Source organism: Sciurus vulgaris (genome assembly GCF_902686455.1).
Source record: "Sciurus vulgaris genome assembly, chromosome: 3".
Classification (NCBI taxonomy): Eukaryota; Metazoa; Chordata; class Mammalia; order Rodentia; family Sciuridae; genus Sciurus; species Sciurus vulgaris.
The window spans coordinates 860,284-877,148 of NC_136463.1; the positions used below are offsets into that span (position 1 = coordinate 860,284).

At 52.7% G+C, this 16,865-nt stretch overlaps 1 protein-coding gene across 1 annotated transcript in view; it reads left to right on the forward strand.

Annotated features, from left to right (window-relative positions):
- CCDC57 (coiled-coil domain containing 57) overlaps positions 1-16,865 on the forward strand; it is a 100,737-nt gene that overhangs the window by 38,399 nt on the left and 45,473 nt on the right. The window contains exons 11-15 of the mRNA XM_079131053.1: positions 5,392-5,611; positions 6,201-6,350; positions 7,583-7,686; positions 9,639-9,815; positions 15,004-15,217. Coding sequence (XP_078987179.1) covers positions 5,392-5,611; positions 6,201-6,350; positions 7,583-7,686; positions 9,639-9,815; positions 15,004-15,217 — 865 coding nt within the window. The remainder of the gene's footprint in view (positions 1-5,391; positions 5,612-6,200; positions 6,351-7,582; positions 7,687-9,638; positions 9,816-15,003; positions 15,218-16,865) is intronic.

Below are 16,865 nucleotides of genomic sequence, written 5' to 3' on the forward strand. Positions count from 1 at the left end.
CCCACTGAGCTACAACCCCAGCCCTAAATTTATTTTTTATTTTGAGACAGTGTCTCACTAAGTTGCTTAGGGCCTCACAAAGTTGCTGAGGCTGGACTTGAACTTGCAATCCTCCTGCCTCAGCCTCCCAATTCACTGGGATTACAGGTGTGCCCCACCACCAAGCCAACATTTATTATTATTTGTATTCTTTATGGCTGCCATTCTAATTGGGATGAGTTGAAATCTCAGTGTAGTTTCAATTTGCATCGCTGTTTGCTAGGGATGTTAAATATTTTTTAATGTATTTGTTGGCCAATTGTATTTCTTCTTTTGAGGAATGTCTCTTTAGTTCTTTTGTCCATTTATTGATTGGTTTTTGTTGTTGTTAAGTCTTTTGAGTTCTTTATGTATTCTGGATATGAATCCTCTGTCAGAGTAGATTCCCATTCTATAGTCCCTCTCTTCACAGTCTTAATTATTTTGCTGTGTAGGGGCTCTTTAACTTGATGTCATCTCACCTATCGATTCTTGGTTTTGTGTCTTGAGTTTGGGGTCTTCATGTAAGGAAGTCAGTGCCTGTGCCAAGATGTTGGCATGTTGACCCTATATTTTCTTCTAACTGTTGCAAAGTTTTTGATTTAATTCCTAGGCCTTTGATCCACTTCAAATTGATGTTTGTGCAGCGTGAAAAATAGGCCTCTAGTTTCATTCTTCTACATATGTATATCCACTTTTCCAAGCACCATTTGTTAGAAAAGACCATATTTTTTCTCCAATAAGTTTTTTTAAATATTGTTTTAGTTGTCAATGAATCTTTTACTTTATTTATTTATATGTGGTGCTGAGTGTGGAACGGAGGGCCTCATACCTGCCAGGCTCCCGCCCCTCTCCAACATTTTTTTTTTTTTAATACTGGGTATTGAACCCAGGGGCACTTAACCACTGAGCCACCTCCCCAGCCTTTTTTTGTATTTTATTTAGAGACAGAATCTCACTGAGTTGCTCAGGGCCTAAATTGCTAAGGCTGGCTTTGAACTCGTGATCCTCCTGCCTCAGCCTCCCAGGCCTCTGGGATTACAGGCTTGTGCCACTGCACCTGACTCTCCAACATGTTTTTGGCAACCTTTTCAAGTGTCAGATGACTGTACACGTGTGGATCCATCTCTGTGCCTCCTGTTCCTCTGGTCTTCCCGTCTCGTTTTTTGCAGCGCCCTGCTGGTCTTGCTCCTGAAGCTCGTGTGTGGTCAGAGATGGGGTGCTGTGATGCCTTCAGCGTTGCTCTTCTCGCTGGTCGTTGCTTCGGCTGTTCTCAGTCTGTTGTCTCCATGTGAATTGCAGGACTGTTTTTCTAGTTCTGTGAAGGACGTCTTTGTTGTTTTGGTGGGGACTGCATTGAATCTGTGTAACATTTTTGGTAGTGTGGCCATTTTAACAACAGTGATTCTGCCTGTCCAGGAACATGGGAGAGCTTTCCATCTTCTAGAATCTTCTTCAATTACTTTCTCCAGTGTTCTATAGTTTTCATTATAAAGATCGTTTACCTCCTTAGTGAGATTTATTCCCAAATATTTTATTTTATTTTATTTTTATTTGAGGTTATAGTGAATAGGATAGTTTTGTTTTTTTTTTTTTTAATTTCTCAGTGGATTCATTATTGGAGTATAGAAAATGGATTGATTTATGACTGTTGATCTTCTGTCCTGCTACTTTGCTAAATTTGTTCATCAGCTCTAGAAGTCTTCTGGTAGAGTTTTTTGGACCTTCTAGATATAGGATCATGTCATCAGCAAACAGACATTTTAACTTCTTTTCCTATTTGTATCCCTTTAATTTCCTTCTCTTGCCTGATTGCTCTGGCTAGAGTTTCAAGAACTATATTGAGTAGGAGTGGTGAGAGTGGATGTCCTCATCTTGTTTTAGAGAAAACACTTCCAGTTTCTCCCCATTCACTAGGATGTTGGTTTGGGGTTTGTCAGATGTAGCCTTTATAATGTGAGGTGAGTTCCTTCTGTCCCTAGTTTCTCCAGGGTGTTTTTGTTTGTTTGTTTGTTTGTTTGTTTGTTTTTGTGGTGCTGGGGATTAAACCCAGGGCCTTGTACTTGTAAGGCAAGCACTCTACCATCTGAGCTAGATCCACAACCCTTCTCCAGTGTTTTTTAATGTGAACGTGTGCTACATTTTGTTGAATGCGTTGTCTGCATCTATTGAGATAATCATGGTTCTTATTCTTAATCCTATTTGTATGGTGAATTACACTTATTGATATGCATATGTCGAACCAACCTTGCATCCCTGGGATGAAACCTACTTGATCATGGTATACTATCTTCTTAATGTGTTTTTGAATGCAGTTTACTAATATTTTATTAAGGATCTTTGTATCTGTGTTATCAGGAATGGTCATCTGAAGTTTTCTGTCCTTGATGTGTCTTGGTCTGGTTTTGGTATGGGGTGATGATACTGGCTTCATAGGATGTATTTGGGAGTATTCCCTCCCTTTCTATTTCATGGAATAATCTGAGGTTAGCTCCTCTTTAAATATCTGGCAGAATTCCGCAGAGAATCTGTCTGGCTTAGGCTTTTCGATGTTGGAAGGCTTCTGATACTGTTTCACTCTCATTGCTTTATACTGTTCTCTTCAGGTTTTCTGTAGCTTTCTGGTTCAGTCTGGGCAGATAATGTGTCCAGAAATCTGTCAGTGTCTTCTGGATTTTCCTGTTTGTTGGAATATGAGTTTTCAGAATGATTTCTATGATCCTCTGTATTTCAGAAGGATCTGTGGTGATGTAGCATTTTTCACTTTTCTAGTTTTGTTGATTTGGGTCTTCTTTGTCTTTCTTTTATTCAGTTTGGTTAAAGCTTTATAGATCTTATCTATCTTTTCAGAGAACCAACTCTTCGTTGCATCAGTTCTTTGTATTTTATTCCTAGTTTCATTCATTTCAGCTCTGGTCTTAATTGTTTTCTGTCTTCTGCAGATTTTAGGATCGGTTGTTCTTGCTTTCTGGAGGCTGTGAGGGATGACGTTAGATTATTTCTTTTATATGTAGGCACTCAGTACTATGAATTTTCCTCTTGTAACTGCCTTCATACTATCTCAGATTTTGATATGTTGTTTCTCTGTTCTCATTTGTTTCTAAGAAATTTTTTATTTCTCCCCCTATGACCCATTCCTCATTCGAAAGCATATTATTCAGTCTCCACATTAAAGTGGTTTCTGATTTTATCTTATTATTGATTTCTGACTTCATCCCATTATGACCTGAGAGGTCATAAGAAATTATCTCTATTTTTTTATATTTGCTTATACTTGCTTTGTGTCCTAAAATATGGTTTATTTTTGAGAAAGTTCCATGTGCAGCTGCGAAGAAAGTGAATTTGGTTGTTGATGGATGAACTATTCCATAGATGTCTCTTAGGTACATTTGATTAATAGTATTTTTTATTTCTGAAGAACCTTTACTTAGTTTGTGTCTGGATAGCTTTGATGGATATTGCAATCTTGGTTGGCACCTGTTATTTTTCAGGGCTTGGTATACTTTATTCTAAACCCTCCTGGATTTTACAGTCTGGACTGAGAAAACAGTAGCAAGTCTAATTGGCTCACCTATAAACATGACCTTTCATTTCTCTTGCAGCATTTAGAATTCTATCCTTGTTCTGTATATTAGGTACTTTTGTTATAATGTGTGTTGGAGAGGATCATTTTTGATCTTGTCTAGTTGAGGTTCTGAATGCCTCCTATTTTTAGATTTCTTTTTTTTTTTTTTTTTTTCCCTTTGCGGTGCTGGGGATTGAACTCAGGGCCTTAGTGCTTGCAAGGCAGGTACTCTACCAGCTGAGCTGTCTCCCCAGCCCCTATTTTTAGATTTCTATCTCGTTCCTAAGGTTGGAAATTTTTCTGATATTATTTCATTGAAAAGGTTTCAGTTCCTTCTTCTATATCAATGAGTCTTAGATTTGACCTCTTAATGTTATTCCAGATTTCTTGAATATTCTGGTCATGGTCTCTTAACATCTTTTCTTTATTGTTGACTTTATTATCAAGTTTATATACTTTGTCTTTGAGGCCTGAGAATCTTTTTTTTTTTTTTTTTTTTTTAAGGTTTTTTTTTTAAAGATTTTTTTAGTTGTCAGTGAAACTTTTATTTATTTATATGCAGTGCTGAGACGAACCCAGTGCCTCACACATGCTGGGCAAGTGCTCTACCACTGAGCCACAGCCCAGCCCTGAGAATCTGTTTTCAAAGTGGTCTAATCTCTGGGTGATGCTTTCAGCTGGATTTTAAATCTGATTTATTGAGCCTTTCATCTCCAGGATTTCTCCGGTTCTTTTCCAGAATCTTGGTCTCTTTGTTGAATGGCTTTCCGTTTCCTATATTTCTCTCCAGTTTCACGTCTCGCGTCTTCGTTTAGCTCGTGAACATTCTGGCTGTGTGCTTCCTGACCTCTCTGACGGCTCCTCCACGTGCCGGCCGTGGAGGCCGCAGTGGAAGAGTCGTGGGCAGTTTGGGGGTTGGTGCCCTTGTTTCATCGTATTGTTAGTGTGCCTCCCATCTGTGGGGATGATCACCTCTTCTGAGGCAAGGGAATATCTAGGGAGTCTCTCTCTACAAACCCCAGGCTGGGTGAACTCGAAGTCTTGACACTCCCCCGAGCACGTGCTGTCTGTTACACCCCATTCAGCACCACTGTGGGAGAAGATGCTGACCCCTGTCAACTGCAGCCATTTCGGAGCAAAGCCACGTACCAGTTAACCTTAGGGGAAAGAGTTGCCGAAAATGTTCCCCTCAGTTCCTCCAGTCCAAGAATAAAATTATGTTTTTGAATAGGTTGAGAAGGTAGTTATTAAAGAGAATAAAAATACTATTTAACTACATGGGAGTTCAAAGATAGACAAAGAAAAAAATAATAACAACTAAGTAGACAAGAAGAAAACTGGGGGGGGATTTAAGACAGGAGCAGGTAATGCAAGAAGGAAAAGTGATCAACCTGCTCTGGGAAAGCAGAGAGGTGGAATGATTCCAGTTACTAGTTTCTATTTTGAGACAAGGCCTTGCTAAGCTGCCCAAGCTGGCCTTGAACTTGCAGCCCTCCTGCCTCAGCCTCCTGAGTCACTGGGATCTCAGGCGTGCACCACTGCACCCAGCTATTCCCAGACCTTTTTAAATTTCTATTTTGATTTTTTTTCCTCTGTTTTTGTTTGTTCTGTGATACTGAGGGTTCAGCCAAGGGTGCTCCACCACAGAGCTGCACACCAGCCCTTTTTATTCCTTATTATGAGGCAGAGTCTTGCCAGGGTTCCCAGGCTGGCCTTGAACCTGTGCTCCTCATGCTTTGGCCTCCTGAGCCTCTGGGTCACAGGTGTGGCCAGCATGGCCCCATTGCTGTCCTTGGTATGTTTGACAGAATCTCCCAAGGCAGCGCGAAGGAGAAACTGGGAAAGCTTTCCTATCCAGTGAGATCCAGCGGCTGCAAGAGCAGAACGCGAGCTTGCGGAACGCTGTCGCCCAGATGAGGAGGGAGATGGAGGCACTGAGTGGGGAGACACTTCCTTCTGCATCAGCCGGAGAGACCACAGGCACACACCAGCCCGAGGCCGAGGCTGCTGGGGACACTGCCCCTCCTCGTGAGTGGAGGTGGGGAGGGTCAGACACCTTGCATGGATTTGCTTCCCAGTCGCGGTTGAGTGTGCCTGCCCTTGAGCAGATGGCGCCCCAGCATGACGTGCTGTGGGGTTCTGTATTCAAGTCTCTTTCCCACGAAGAGGAGGGAAATGTGCAGGTGCAAGCCTGATGGCTTGGAGCCCAGCAGGCGGGCAGGGCGGGTGCTGTGCTGTCCCAGATGCCTCAGAGGAGCCTCCAGCCAGGCGAGCATCCTGTGCTGACTGAGATGACAGCTGAGGAGCGCTGGCACCTGCTGCAGGCACTAGTCACACAGCTGAGTGGGGGGCCAGGAACAGCCGTGTGACCAGTGCCTGAGGTGGAGGTTGTTCCTGTTTGCACAGAGAGCTATGGGAGAAGGCAGGTGGAAGTCTGTCCCATCTCTGGTCCTTCCTCAGAGGACATGGAGCTGGGCTGGTCTCAGTGAGCACTCTGGGGAAGGCGGGCAGAGAAGACTGAGGACAGGGACGGGGAGGCAGGAGAACGGTGAGTGCTCCTCCTGGGCGTGGGAGTGTTGGTGTGGGTGGCTGTGCTATTTGCTGGTGTTTCTGGCAGATTACATTCTGGTCCTGGAAGCAGAAGTGCAGAACCTGAAGCATAAGTTCAGAGCCCTGGAAGGAGAGCTTGTGGGCATGCCGGAGCCCCCGAAGACATCCTGGGGTGACGCAGAGCCGCACCCCAGGGCCCCCGCCTCCACAGAGACAGGTAAGGTCCTGTGCTCCCCCCCAGCAGCAGGAACAGAGCCCCACGGGAAGTCCTCCAAACGCAGGTGCATCCAGCAGGTCCAGATCCAGGAGCCTCGTCCCGTCAGCTGCCGTGCTGACCCCTCACCCTTCCAGATCTGGAGCTGCTTGGTGTACCTGCTCCTGCAGGGCTGCTTTTGGCTTCACCATGTAATTGACACAACCAGGCTGCTTCCCAGGGCCTTCCCTCCAGGAGAGCCCACCAGCTCGCAGGCTGTCACTGTGAAGAGGCCACAGCTGGCCCTAATAGACGCTGCTGCCAGCATGGGCCTCGAGGGGCTGCCCCAGTCCCAGCAGTGCGCCCTGAGTGGGGGACTCAGAGGATTGCTGTCTTGGCTCTAGCCGGCCTTCTTCATGGATACCCATACCTGCTCCCAATAGAGTGGCCGACTGGGAGGAGTGGCAGAGGCCAGGAGCTCTGATGGACCTGTGGCTCTGGGAGCAGGCCTTCCTGGAGCCTGCTTTTCCTTGATCATAGCTCACTGGTGCTTCTTGTGGGGGGGGGGTCCCGACACCTGAGCCAGGAGCACAGGAAGACAAGGACAGGAGCTCAGGAGAGTCGCCCTGGGAGGTGGTCCTTTCCCACCCCGTGGCTCTTGTGTCCTGGCCCAGCTGTCAGCTGGGCTCAGGGGCGGAGCACGCTGCTCCTCCTCACGCCAGCCTGCACCTGCACAGCCTGGAGGAGCCCAGGTGCTCCGCGCAGTCCTTCCTTGCGTGGGTTGCTGGACTGGGTTTGCCAATGTGCTGTCCAGGGGTGTTCTGCCATTGGGGTACATCCCCAGTCCTTTATTTTTTATTCTTTGTTTTGAGTCAGGGTCTCACCAAGTTGCCCAGGCTAGCCTCAAACTTGCAGTCCTCCTACCTCAGCCTCCTGAGTAACATAGTTGCAGGCTGCACCACCATGCCCAGCGTCATGTCTTCGACCATGTGTCACGTGGCATCGTTTTGCTTAATTTCCGAACTGGGCTATCTGTGTGTAGAGGCTGGGTCACCGGTCTCTCAGAGGCTGCATGGGAGGTCGTCTTGTCCTGCAGAGGCTCCTGCGCGCTGCCTAAGGACAGTCCTTCACGCACAGCGCACCTCAGGTCCTTGTAGGCACCCAGACCCTGCCTCCAGGGAAGGGCCTTCTCTCCTAAGTCCTGCCAGCAGCCTCCTGGCCTCTGTTGGAGGTGCTGTTCTCCGTTCTCTCTGCAGGAGAGTCTGCCGCAGCTGGTCAGGCATCCACTGGATTGGCACTCAGGAAGCTCAGAGACAGAGTGCATCTCTTGAACTTGCTGGTGGTACAGCTCAGAAAGAAGGTGAGACGGGATTTCACACACAAGGCTGTGCAGGTCTGCCTACTAGAGAGCCCTTCTGGGGGAGCAGACCTGCAAGCACTGAGCAGTGCCAGGTGCAGTGCTGCTGACCCTGGGTGTCCACCTACCCTCTCTGTGCCTGTCTCCTTCTAAGCAAAGGGCTGTTGTGAATAGTAGCTGGCTTATCTCATGTATGGCCGTGGAAGGTGCACAGGGAAGCCGGGCATGGTGCACAGGCCTGGGATCCCAGCTACTTGGGAGCCTGAGGCAGGAGGGTCGCAAGTTCCAGGCCAGCCTCAGTCACCTGGTGATACCCTGTCTCAAAAAAAAGAGGGCCTGGGGACCTAGCTCAGTTGTAGAGCAGCCCTGGGCTCCATCCTAGTACCAAAGCAAAAGAAGAGGAGGGAGAAGGGAGGGGAGAGGAGATCTTGGCAGTGTGGAGCCCAGGGGACACACAGACCCTAGGGGTGAGAGCACTCTAGGTCCCCCTTTGGGCACTCAGCACAGGGTCCTCGAGGCTACCTGCCCTGAGGCAGGGCCAGGGCCTCCTTCCTTCCCCGGCCGCGCCCGCTCCGTGGTGTGGCGCACCACATCCCGTCCGCCGCCTCCCCTGCGTGGCCTGAGTGGTGCTGCTGTGCACGTTCCTGCGTGGGTATCTCTGGAGACAGCGTTTTCGGTTGGAAGCATGTGCCTGAGTGGAACTGCCGAGGCCTGAGTCGCTCTGTTCAGCTCTTGGAGGAGCCACCAGACTTTCCCACACAGTGGCGCACTGTCCACCTTCCAGCAGGCTGCAGCTCCTGACTCTGGCACGTCCGGCGTGGCTGCTCTCTTTTCATCCCTGACATCCTGGTGGGTGTGAAGTGGCATCTCGTGTGTGGGTTTTTTGTTTTTTTTTTTTTTTCTTTTGTGGTGCTGGGATTGAACCCAGGGCCTTGTGCATGTGAGGCAAGCACCCTACCAACTGAGCTGTATCCCCAGCCCCTTGTGTGGTTTCAACTCACATTTTCCTGGTGACAGATAATGCTGACCACCTGTTCATCTGGTTCCTAGCAATTTGTGCACCTTCTGTGAAGAAACATCAGTTTAGACCCTTGGCCATTTTAACTGGGTTGTTCTTCATTTTCACTGTTGAGTGGCCAGAGTCCCTCACAGGTGCAGCTCTCTCCCATGTGTCTCTTCACCTCCCAGTGGTGTCCAGAACAGCAGTGACTTTGTTTTGACCAAGTCCAGGAGAGCAGCCTGTGCTACCTGCAGCTCATGCTGTGGCCTGTGACTTACACTTGAACCTTCTGCCCACCTCTGCAGCTTTGACTGATGGGTGGGGCGGCCCACTCCTCTCTGCTGCTTGCTGTTTTCTAGAGGTGTTTGTTTCTCCCTGGGGTCCGGGGCTCAGGAGGAGAGTTCTAATACATTACCATGCATGGACTCTCCCTGGCCAACACTGGGGTCCAGTGCAGGGGTAGGTTTGCTGGTGATCGTGTCCATCAGAGAGAAACTGGCCTCTCCTCTCTGCTCCCAGATGCCTTTTTAAAAAATTTTTTATTTGTTCTTTTTAGTAGTTCATGACAGTAGAGTACATTTTGACTATCCTTCGCACACAGAGTATAACTTCCCTTCCTTGTGGTTGTACATGATGTGGAGTTAAACTGGTCATGAGTCCATGGGAAGGTGATGTCCATTCATTCCACTGTCTCCCATTCCCATCTCCTCCCTCCCCTTCCTTCCCCTTTGTCTGTCCTCTGTCCACTGAACGTCCACTGTTCCCACTCGCTCATTGAGAGTCAGCGTCTGCATACCAGAGAGAACCTCCAGCCTTTGGAGTTTGGGGAGGGCTTATTTCACTTACATAAGGTCCCCAGTTTCTTCAGGTACCTCCGAGTGCCGCTCTTCCTGTCCTCCAGCCCTGGCAACCCCCTGCCTCGCTCCTGACACTGCCCTGTGGAACTGCCTTCTAGGTGCAGCAGAAGCCCCTAGAGCTGGACCCCATCCAGCAAGAGCTTCCCCGTGAGGTGGACCAGGTGCACCTGGAGGTGCTAGAGCTGCAGAAGCAGGTGGCTGAGCTGGAGGAACATTTTGGGACAGCCCAGCAGGAAGGACAGCAGCTGGCAGCCAGGAAGCAGCTCAGGAAAGAGGTGGGTCCCTTGCACCAGCTGTCCCCCGCTTCTCCTGCACTACCTGTTGGGCCTGCCCAGGGAGCCCTTCCCTGCTGGTGCTTGGCCCACCTTGCTGCTCTGCCTGGCCTGCAGTGCTGGCCACCCTGTCCTTCCACCTCTCCCTCCTCCTCCTTCCTCTCAGGCCCAGGCTGTTTGCTAAGAGGGCGTGTGTTGGGCACTGGCCTGGCCCTGCCCACAGGAAGGGAACTGTGTGGCACTCACCATAGTGTCCAGGGCCTTGGTGGCAGTCAGCCTTGGCTCAGAGTGCCTGCCACGCCTGTGACGGGTCAGCCTTAGAGAGGACCTTGGTCCCAACTCTGGCTTACCAGTGCTGGCAGGCCCTTTCTTCCTACCTAAAGCTGTGAGAGACCAGTGGGAAAGGCCCTGCCAGTGGCCTGCAGTGCTGCCCCACAGTGGCCTGCAGAGACTTATGACCTTCAGTGACCAGGTACATCAACACACACCTGTGATCCCAACTACTTGGGAGGCTGAGGCAGAAGGATTGAGTTTGAGGCCACCCTGGGCAAGACCCTGTCTCAAAATTAAAAAAAAAAAATTTTTAAAGGACTGGGGATGTGACTCAATGGTAGAGCACCTCTGAGTTCAGTCTGCAATACTGCCCCTCAAATATCCGGTCATTTACCTGCGGTGACTATTGTGGTGACTTGTGGTCACCTTCTGTGATCTGTTTGGCCTGTGGTCATCAGGGTGACTGTGAGTCAACAGAAGGTCTCAGGGACATGAGTGTTGTCTGGAAGGCACTCGGAGTCCTCTGGTAGGAGCAGCGGGGGTGAGGACAGTGGAGGTGCCCCTTGGCACCAGGGCCCCAAGGGGATGAGCAGCCCAGGGTGAGGAACAGCCTGGAGAAGCAGCAGCAGGGTGTGGGCACCGAGCACCTGGGCCCCAGCCTTGCTTCAGGCAGCACCACAGCTCCTCCAGGACAGCACCTGCGGCCAGGCATAAGCAGCTTTTGTACTGCTCCTCCTCTCCAATTGCCCCGAGCAGAGGGGCAGGGTATGCGTCGAGGCTGAACTGGAAGCCAAGGCACTAGTCCACGGCAGGATTAGTAGGCCCATTGGTAATGGAGGCCCTGCTCCCTTCTCCCACTGCAGGCAGCGGGCAGCCCAGGCCTCAGTGTTATGCTTGTAGCCACAGTGGACAGACTCTGTGTGACAAGCAGAAGGCTCAGGAAGCACAGTGGCCAGCAGCCCCCGGGGAAGCCGCTTGCTGCCTCAGCACATCTGAGAGCCAGGCTCCCGTCTCCAGGAGAGGGGAGGCAGGAAGGCAGCTCCCGGTGCCCCAGGGGACTGGAGCCATCCCCAGTGCACAGAGGAGCAGCTGGAGGGCCTGCGGTCCCAGCACAGGCTGTGCTAGGAGGCTGCAGGTGCCCACTGGAAGGCAAGAGGGTCCAGCCCACTGACCTAGCAGCAGATCACAAGGCCACACTAGGGCAGGTGAACAGGTACGTAAAGAAAAGAGGAAGTGACTTCTCATATCACCAGCAAACATAAAGGACGATGCTCAGGCAGTCAGGAGTGAACTGGCTAGAGGCAAGAGCTGGCTGGGAACAAGGAACTCCTTGTCTCCATCCCTGCACATCTCCTGGCCAGAGGCAGGACACATCTCCAGTGAGAAGCCTCTGGGGCCCAGCTTGACAGAGCCCTCCAGGGTCAGCACACCAACACCTCCCACCTCCGGCTAGGATGCCCTGGGACTCACTGCTGGGGCTTCTGCCAAGAACACAGCCAGAGCCTAAGCACAGGGTGTCCTGGGCAGACTCAGGGAGGGAGGGACATGCCACAGAGCCGCTGACCTGTACCTCAGGTGTCAGCGTCACCAGAGACGAGCATTCATCACTGCGCATGTCCTGGGTCCTGGACAGGAAAATCAGGCTGGGAAGGGCCTGGTCAGGACACCAGGTGGAGTCAGGTATCCCAGTCGGGCGGAGGGGCTGAAGGCCTAGGCGTGATGAGGCCCAAGGGTGGTGTGTTCTCAAGGTCTCCAGGAGGAGGGTTACGCGGGGGGTGAGCAGCATGTAGCAGGCCACCTGTCACCAGGGTGAGCTGTCTTTGCAGCTCCTCTGTCCAAGGCTGGTTTCCTCCGACCAGGGCATGAGGGGTCTCAAGCTGGCCACACTTTCCCACCCCTAGAGCCTGAGACCCCACTTTCTGCCATGGCCACTGCACAGAGGCTAAGGTGTGGGTGGGTTTCTGCTCTCCAGCCAGCACTAGGACTCACACCAGCTTTCTTCCTGCTGCAGGCTGCCCTGCTCCATTCCCAGCTTCCAGGGCAGCTCCAGGGGCTTTCCAAGGGTCTGCTGAGGGGCAGTGGCCTGCGGGACTTCCCTAGTCCTGGAGGGTCCCCGGCTCTGACTGCAATCTCCGAGGACAGCTTTGGTTGGTGGCTAGTGGATGTCATTAAGTCATCTCAGTGGGCCAGATTCTCCTGTTTCCTCCCAAGATGCTGATATTGGCACCCAGGCAGGGCAGTACCCCACCCTGGAGTGAGTGCTGGTGGGGCTGCCATTATACTTGCTGAGGGTGCATTTGTTAAAAAGACACCCCTGAATGTGTCTCAGGTTGTGCAATCTTTATTTGGGAAAAAGACTTCAGAGAATCGTCAAAGTGAACTTTTTTTTTTTGGTACCAGGAATTGAACCCAGGGGTGCTTAACCATGGAGCCACATCCCCAGCCCTTTTTATTTATATATTTATTTAGAAACAGGGTCTTGATAAGTTGCTTAGGGCCTTACTAAATTGCTGAGGCTGGCCTTGAACTTGCAATCATCTTGCCTCGGCCTCCCAAGCCGCTGGGATTCAGGTGTGTGCCACCACACCTGGCCAAAATAAACACATCAGATAAAATTTTAGCAGAAACTGACCCAGGGAGGTTCACTCCACATCCCCCATGTCAGTGATGGGTCTGGAACAGGGACTCGGCCTGGGGCCGTTCCTCCCCGCTGGGCTCTTATTACAAGGGAAGGGCCAGGGCACCACCAAGCACCACCTGGGTCAGGTGGGAGCCACCTGTGTTCAGGGGCCTAGGTTTGGAGAGCAAATCTTCCCTCATACTACGGATGTCTAAAGCCAGGCACATTGGGGCACATCTGTATTCCAGCACTTTGGGAGGCTGAGGCAGGAAGAGCCCAGTGAGCTCAAGTTCAAGGTCAATTTAGTGAGCTCCTATCTCAAAGATAAAAAGGGAAAGGACTGGGGTGCAGCTCAGTGGCAGAGTGCTGACCTAGCGTGTGCAAGGCCCAGAGTTCAGTTCCAGTGCTGAGAACAGGCCACCCGACCTCGAGGTACCTGAGGTCTGCTGCGGCTCTGCTTCAGGACGGTCCCTTCTTCATGAGAGCAGCTGGAGAACGGCCCAAGCCTTTAAGCGGCCCAGGTGAATTCCCACTTGCCCAGCTGGGGGCGGATGGAGCCCAGGCCCGCCTTCTTCCAGGGCCACCCACCTCTCCCAGCCTGAGAGCCTCAAGTCCTTTGTCCTTTGAAGGCCATACCTGCAGAGGGGACAGCAGCCCGAGTCACACACACTGGAGAAGATGCATGGGGTCTGGGATATTCATGCCTGCAGCAAGGCCTCCCTGGAACTGCCCTCACCTGGCCTGGCCTCAGGCCTGTGGAACCATAGGCCTCTCCTGGCCCAAGAAAGGGGCAGACATTGCTCTTCACTGTGTCCTTCCATGACCCCCTAGGTCCCTTGTGGCCTGCAGCACATGCAGGAGGTACTGGTGCATAGTCACCCGCAGCTCCTGGGGCACTTGGGGAACAGCAGTACCTAGAGGGCATGGGTACCTTCCAATCCTGGGAAACTGGCCAGGACAGGCCCTCAGGTCTGTTCCAGGGACTCGGGACTCCTGTGGCCAGGATAAGGGAGCGACTGGCTTCTCTTGCAGGTGTTAGGAGTGGCTAGGCTGTGCCAGGTCCAGGTGTCCCTGCGCCCTGCTCGGCCCTTGATGCCCTCCTGTGCTGCATCTGCACTTGTACATGGCTGTGCTTGCTGTGGGCCCCTAGTCCAGGCCTGGCCCAGACTCCAGCTCCCTGTGGCAGCCTCCTCCCCTCAGACACCGTAGCTTTCTCCTCCCACCTTCCCTTCTGCAGCTCAGCAGGGAACCACAGCTGGCCTGCCGTGTCCAGGCAGGTGGGGGAAGGCGAGGCAGCTGATAACCTGCTGTTCACAGGAGGCAGCTATCGCAGGCCTAGGGCAAGGACTGGGGTGAGACAGGAGGGTGAGGAGCAGCCTGATACCAGAGCCCTAGGCCAGAGGTGACTCTGGGGCCACTTGTCCCAGAACCAAAGGGAGGAAGAGGTGGTGAGAAGCAGGAAAGGCACTCCAGTGGGTGCGGCCACCCTGGAAAGGCCAGGCACCAGCCTCCACCCTGTCTCCTGGTGCTGACTGAGCTGCCCTGCTGTGTCGACAGCAGCCAGGCGTGTGCGTCATCAGACTGTCCTGGTCAGCTGTGGTCTGGTGATCATTATCTCAAGGTCTGTCAGGTGGAGCCTTGTCCATCAGAAACTTGCTGTTGTCTCAGATAGTCAAACTCATCACAGTGAGTCTGAGGTGACTCAGCAAGGGAGGCAGATAAAAGGGAGGCAGATAAAAGGCTTTTAGTTGCCCACTGGACATTTGCAGGCCCAAGCGAGGAGTCTGAAGTCCTTGTTACAGATGCAGAAGCAGCACCTACACAGGGTGCAGTCCTCTTGGGTCTGGGGGCGTGCTGGAGCTGGCGGTGGGTAGGCCATCTCTGTTCCCAGGAGCAGGACCCGGTGCATGCCCTGGGGCACTGTGCCAGTTGGGTGCCTGAGTTCTCCTCGTCTCCTCTTGACAGACACAGGCCAACACACCCAGCAGGGCTGTGGGGGAGGAACACTCAGAGGTTTTGAGTTGGGGGTTGCCAGGGCCTGTGGCCAGCAGGAAAAGGGCTGAGGACCTGAGGTCAGGCTGCAGCCTGGAGAATAGGGCCTAGGATGACCCACTCTGTAGAGGAGCCCCTGGGAGCATTGGCACTCTCCTGGACCCAGGCCAAGGCACGGGGCAGGCAGCAGTGCCCATTCTGGGAGGGCAGGCTCGGGTGGGAGCACCACCGCCGGGCCCTCCACCATGCAGGCTTCCACCAGGCCTGTGGCCTCACAGGGCGTTGCTGTATGGGTTTTGTTTACAGGGCCTTGCAGATGAGAGACCTGTGGGGACGAAGGACCCAGGGGAGCTCCCCAGGTACCCACAGCTGGGGCCACAGCCTCCACAGTCTTTATCCGTCCCCCACCTGCAGAGGAAACTTAAGGAAGCCGCCAAAAAAATCCTGCGTCTCCGCCTGGAGAAGGAGCAGCTCATGGAGATGGGGAACCGGCTTCGAGCAGAGCAGGGACACCCCAAGGGTGAGTCCCTGGGAACAGGACTGGACAAGGCCGCACGAGAACTGGGGCAGCAGGGAGCAAGGGGCGCACCACAGGACTGCCAGGACCACTTCCCTACCTGCCTGCGAGGAGCCTGGGCCAGCAGGGGCCCTGGCCTGGACTTCTCAGGAAGGTGAGGGGATGCTCCTCGGCATGGAGCAGCCGGATGCCGCTGGCAGGGCAGGACCTCCTCCCAGTGCTGGTGCTCCCTGCCCACTTCGCAGGAGTAGCACAGCAGCAGCATCCCCGGTGGAGGGGAAGGCAGGGAGGCTAGAACTACAAGACTGAAAAACGACACAGGTTTGTGGCATGCAAGGCAGCCTGCACCCAGAGGGGCCAGAGGGGCCGTGAAGAAGCAGAGCTCCAGACACATGCACACAGCCTGAGTGGGTGTCTGGCCCTGCGCAGGCCTCACTGCGGTCTCAGTGGGGCTGGCCGACAGCAGGTGCAGCCGAGTGCTCACTGCAGCTGCTCCTCACTCACCTGCCTTCTGCCCTTGTTCGCCTTTCAGCAAGATGACAGTTCCCAAGCTTTCAGTTTCTGTGATGGCCCCAAAGGCTAGCTCTGGGGAGTCTGCCATCTGGCTATACCTTCCTGTCCTTTGCCTAAACACTGTGAGCAGATGGGGACCTGGGACTAGGTTCATAGCAAACATGCTGCAGACGTGAAGCTCCAGCCTGTGTGCCCCTAAGAGCTGGGAGCAGCTGGGCATGGTGGCCACATCTGTCATTGTAGCGACTCAGGAGGCTGAGGCAGAAGGAGCCTAAGTTCTAGGCCAGTCTCAGCAATTTAGTGAAGCACTGTCTCAGAATAACAAAAAGGGCTGGGCACGTGGCTCAGTGGTTCAGTGCCCCTGGGTTCAGTCCCTACTACCAAAAAAAGAGAACAAAAGACCCCGAAGCCTGGGAGCCAGGAGCGCTGGAAGGGCCAGAGGAGCAGCACTTCGTCCGCCCCAGCCACGAGAGCTCGAGAAGGCCGCCAGGGGCTGGGATGTAGAGAACTTCCCTAGTGTCCAAGGCCCTGGGTTCAGTCTCCAACCCCACGATGGAGGGAAGGTAGGCAGGCAGGTAGGTCACCATCAAAGGGAAGAGGGAGATCAGGGTGCCTCCTCCCCAGGCTCCACCTGGGGCTGACTGCAGGGGTGACCGCTGTGGCTTTAGCATGTCCTTCGGTGGCTTCTGAAGAAACCTGGCAGAGGGGAAGGAGAAGCAGCCTCAGGCGCTGGGCAGCAGAGCTCCAGGGAGCACTGGTCTCCATGAAGAGGTGATGCTGGGGGAGGTCTGAGCAGGAGCAGAGGGGCTGTCCACACTGCCACACCAGAGCACTGTGTGAGAGCCGAGAGGTGGAGGCCAGCCAGGCCTTACTGTGAAGTCACCAGCGTAAGGCCAGCCTTTTCACTTGGTGTGTTGGAAAGAGACTGTCTTAGTGGCTTTGTCCTGAGAACCCAGCCCCTGAAAGAGGAGCAGTAAACAGCTCTTTGGCAGGTGTTTGTAGGTGTTGGTGTGAGAACTGGTGGACATGGACCATTGTCCAGCCCCATTACCCCCTTGGGGCACCCACGAGTGCAGGGAGTGTGGGCAGAAGCCGCTCTCCCTGACACCTGTCCACTTCACAGCTCAAGGGGGAAGAG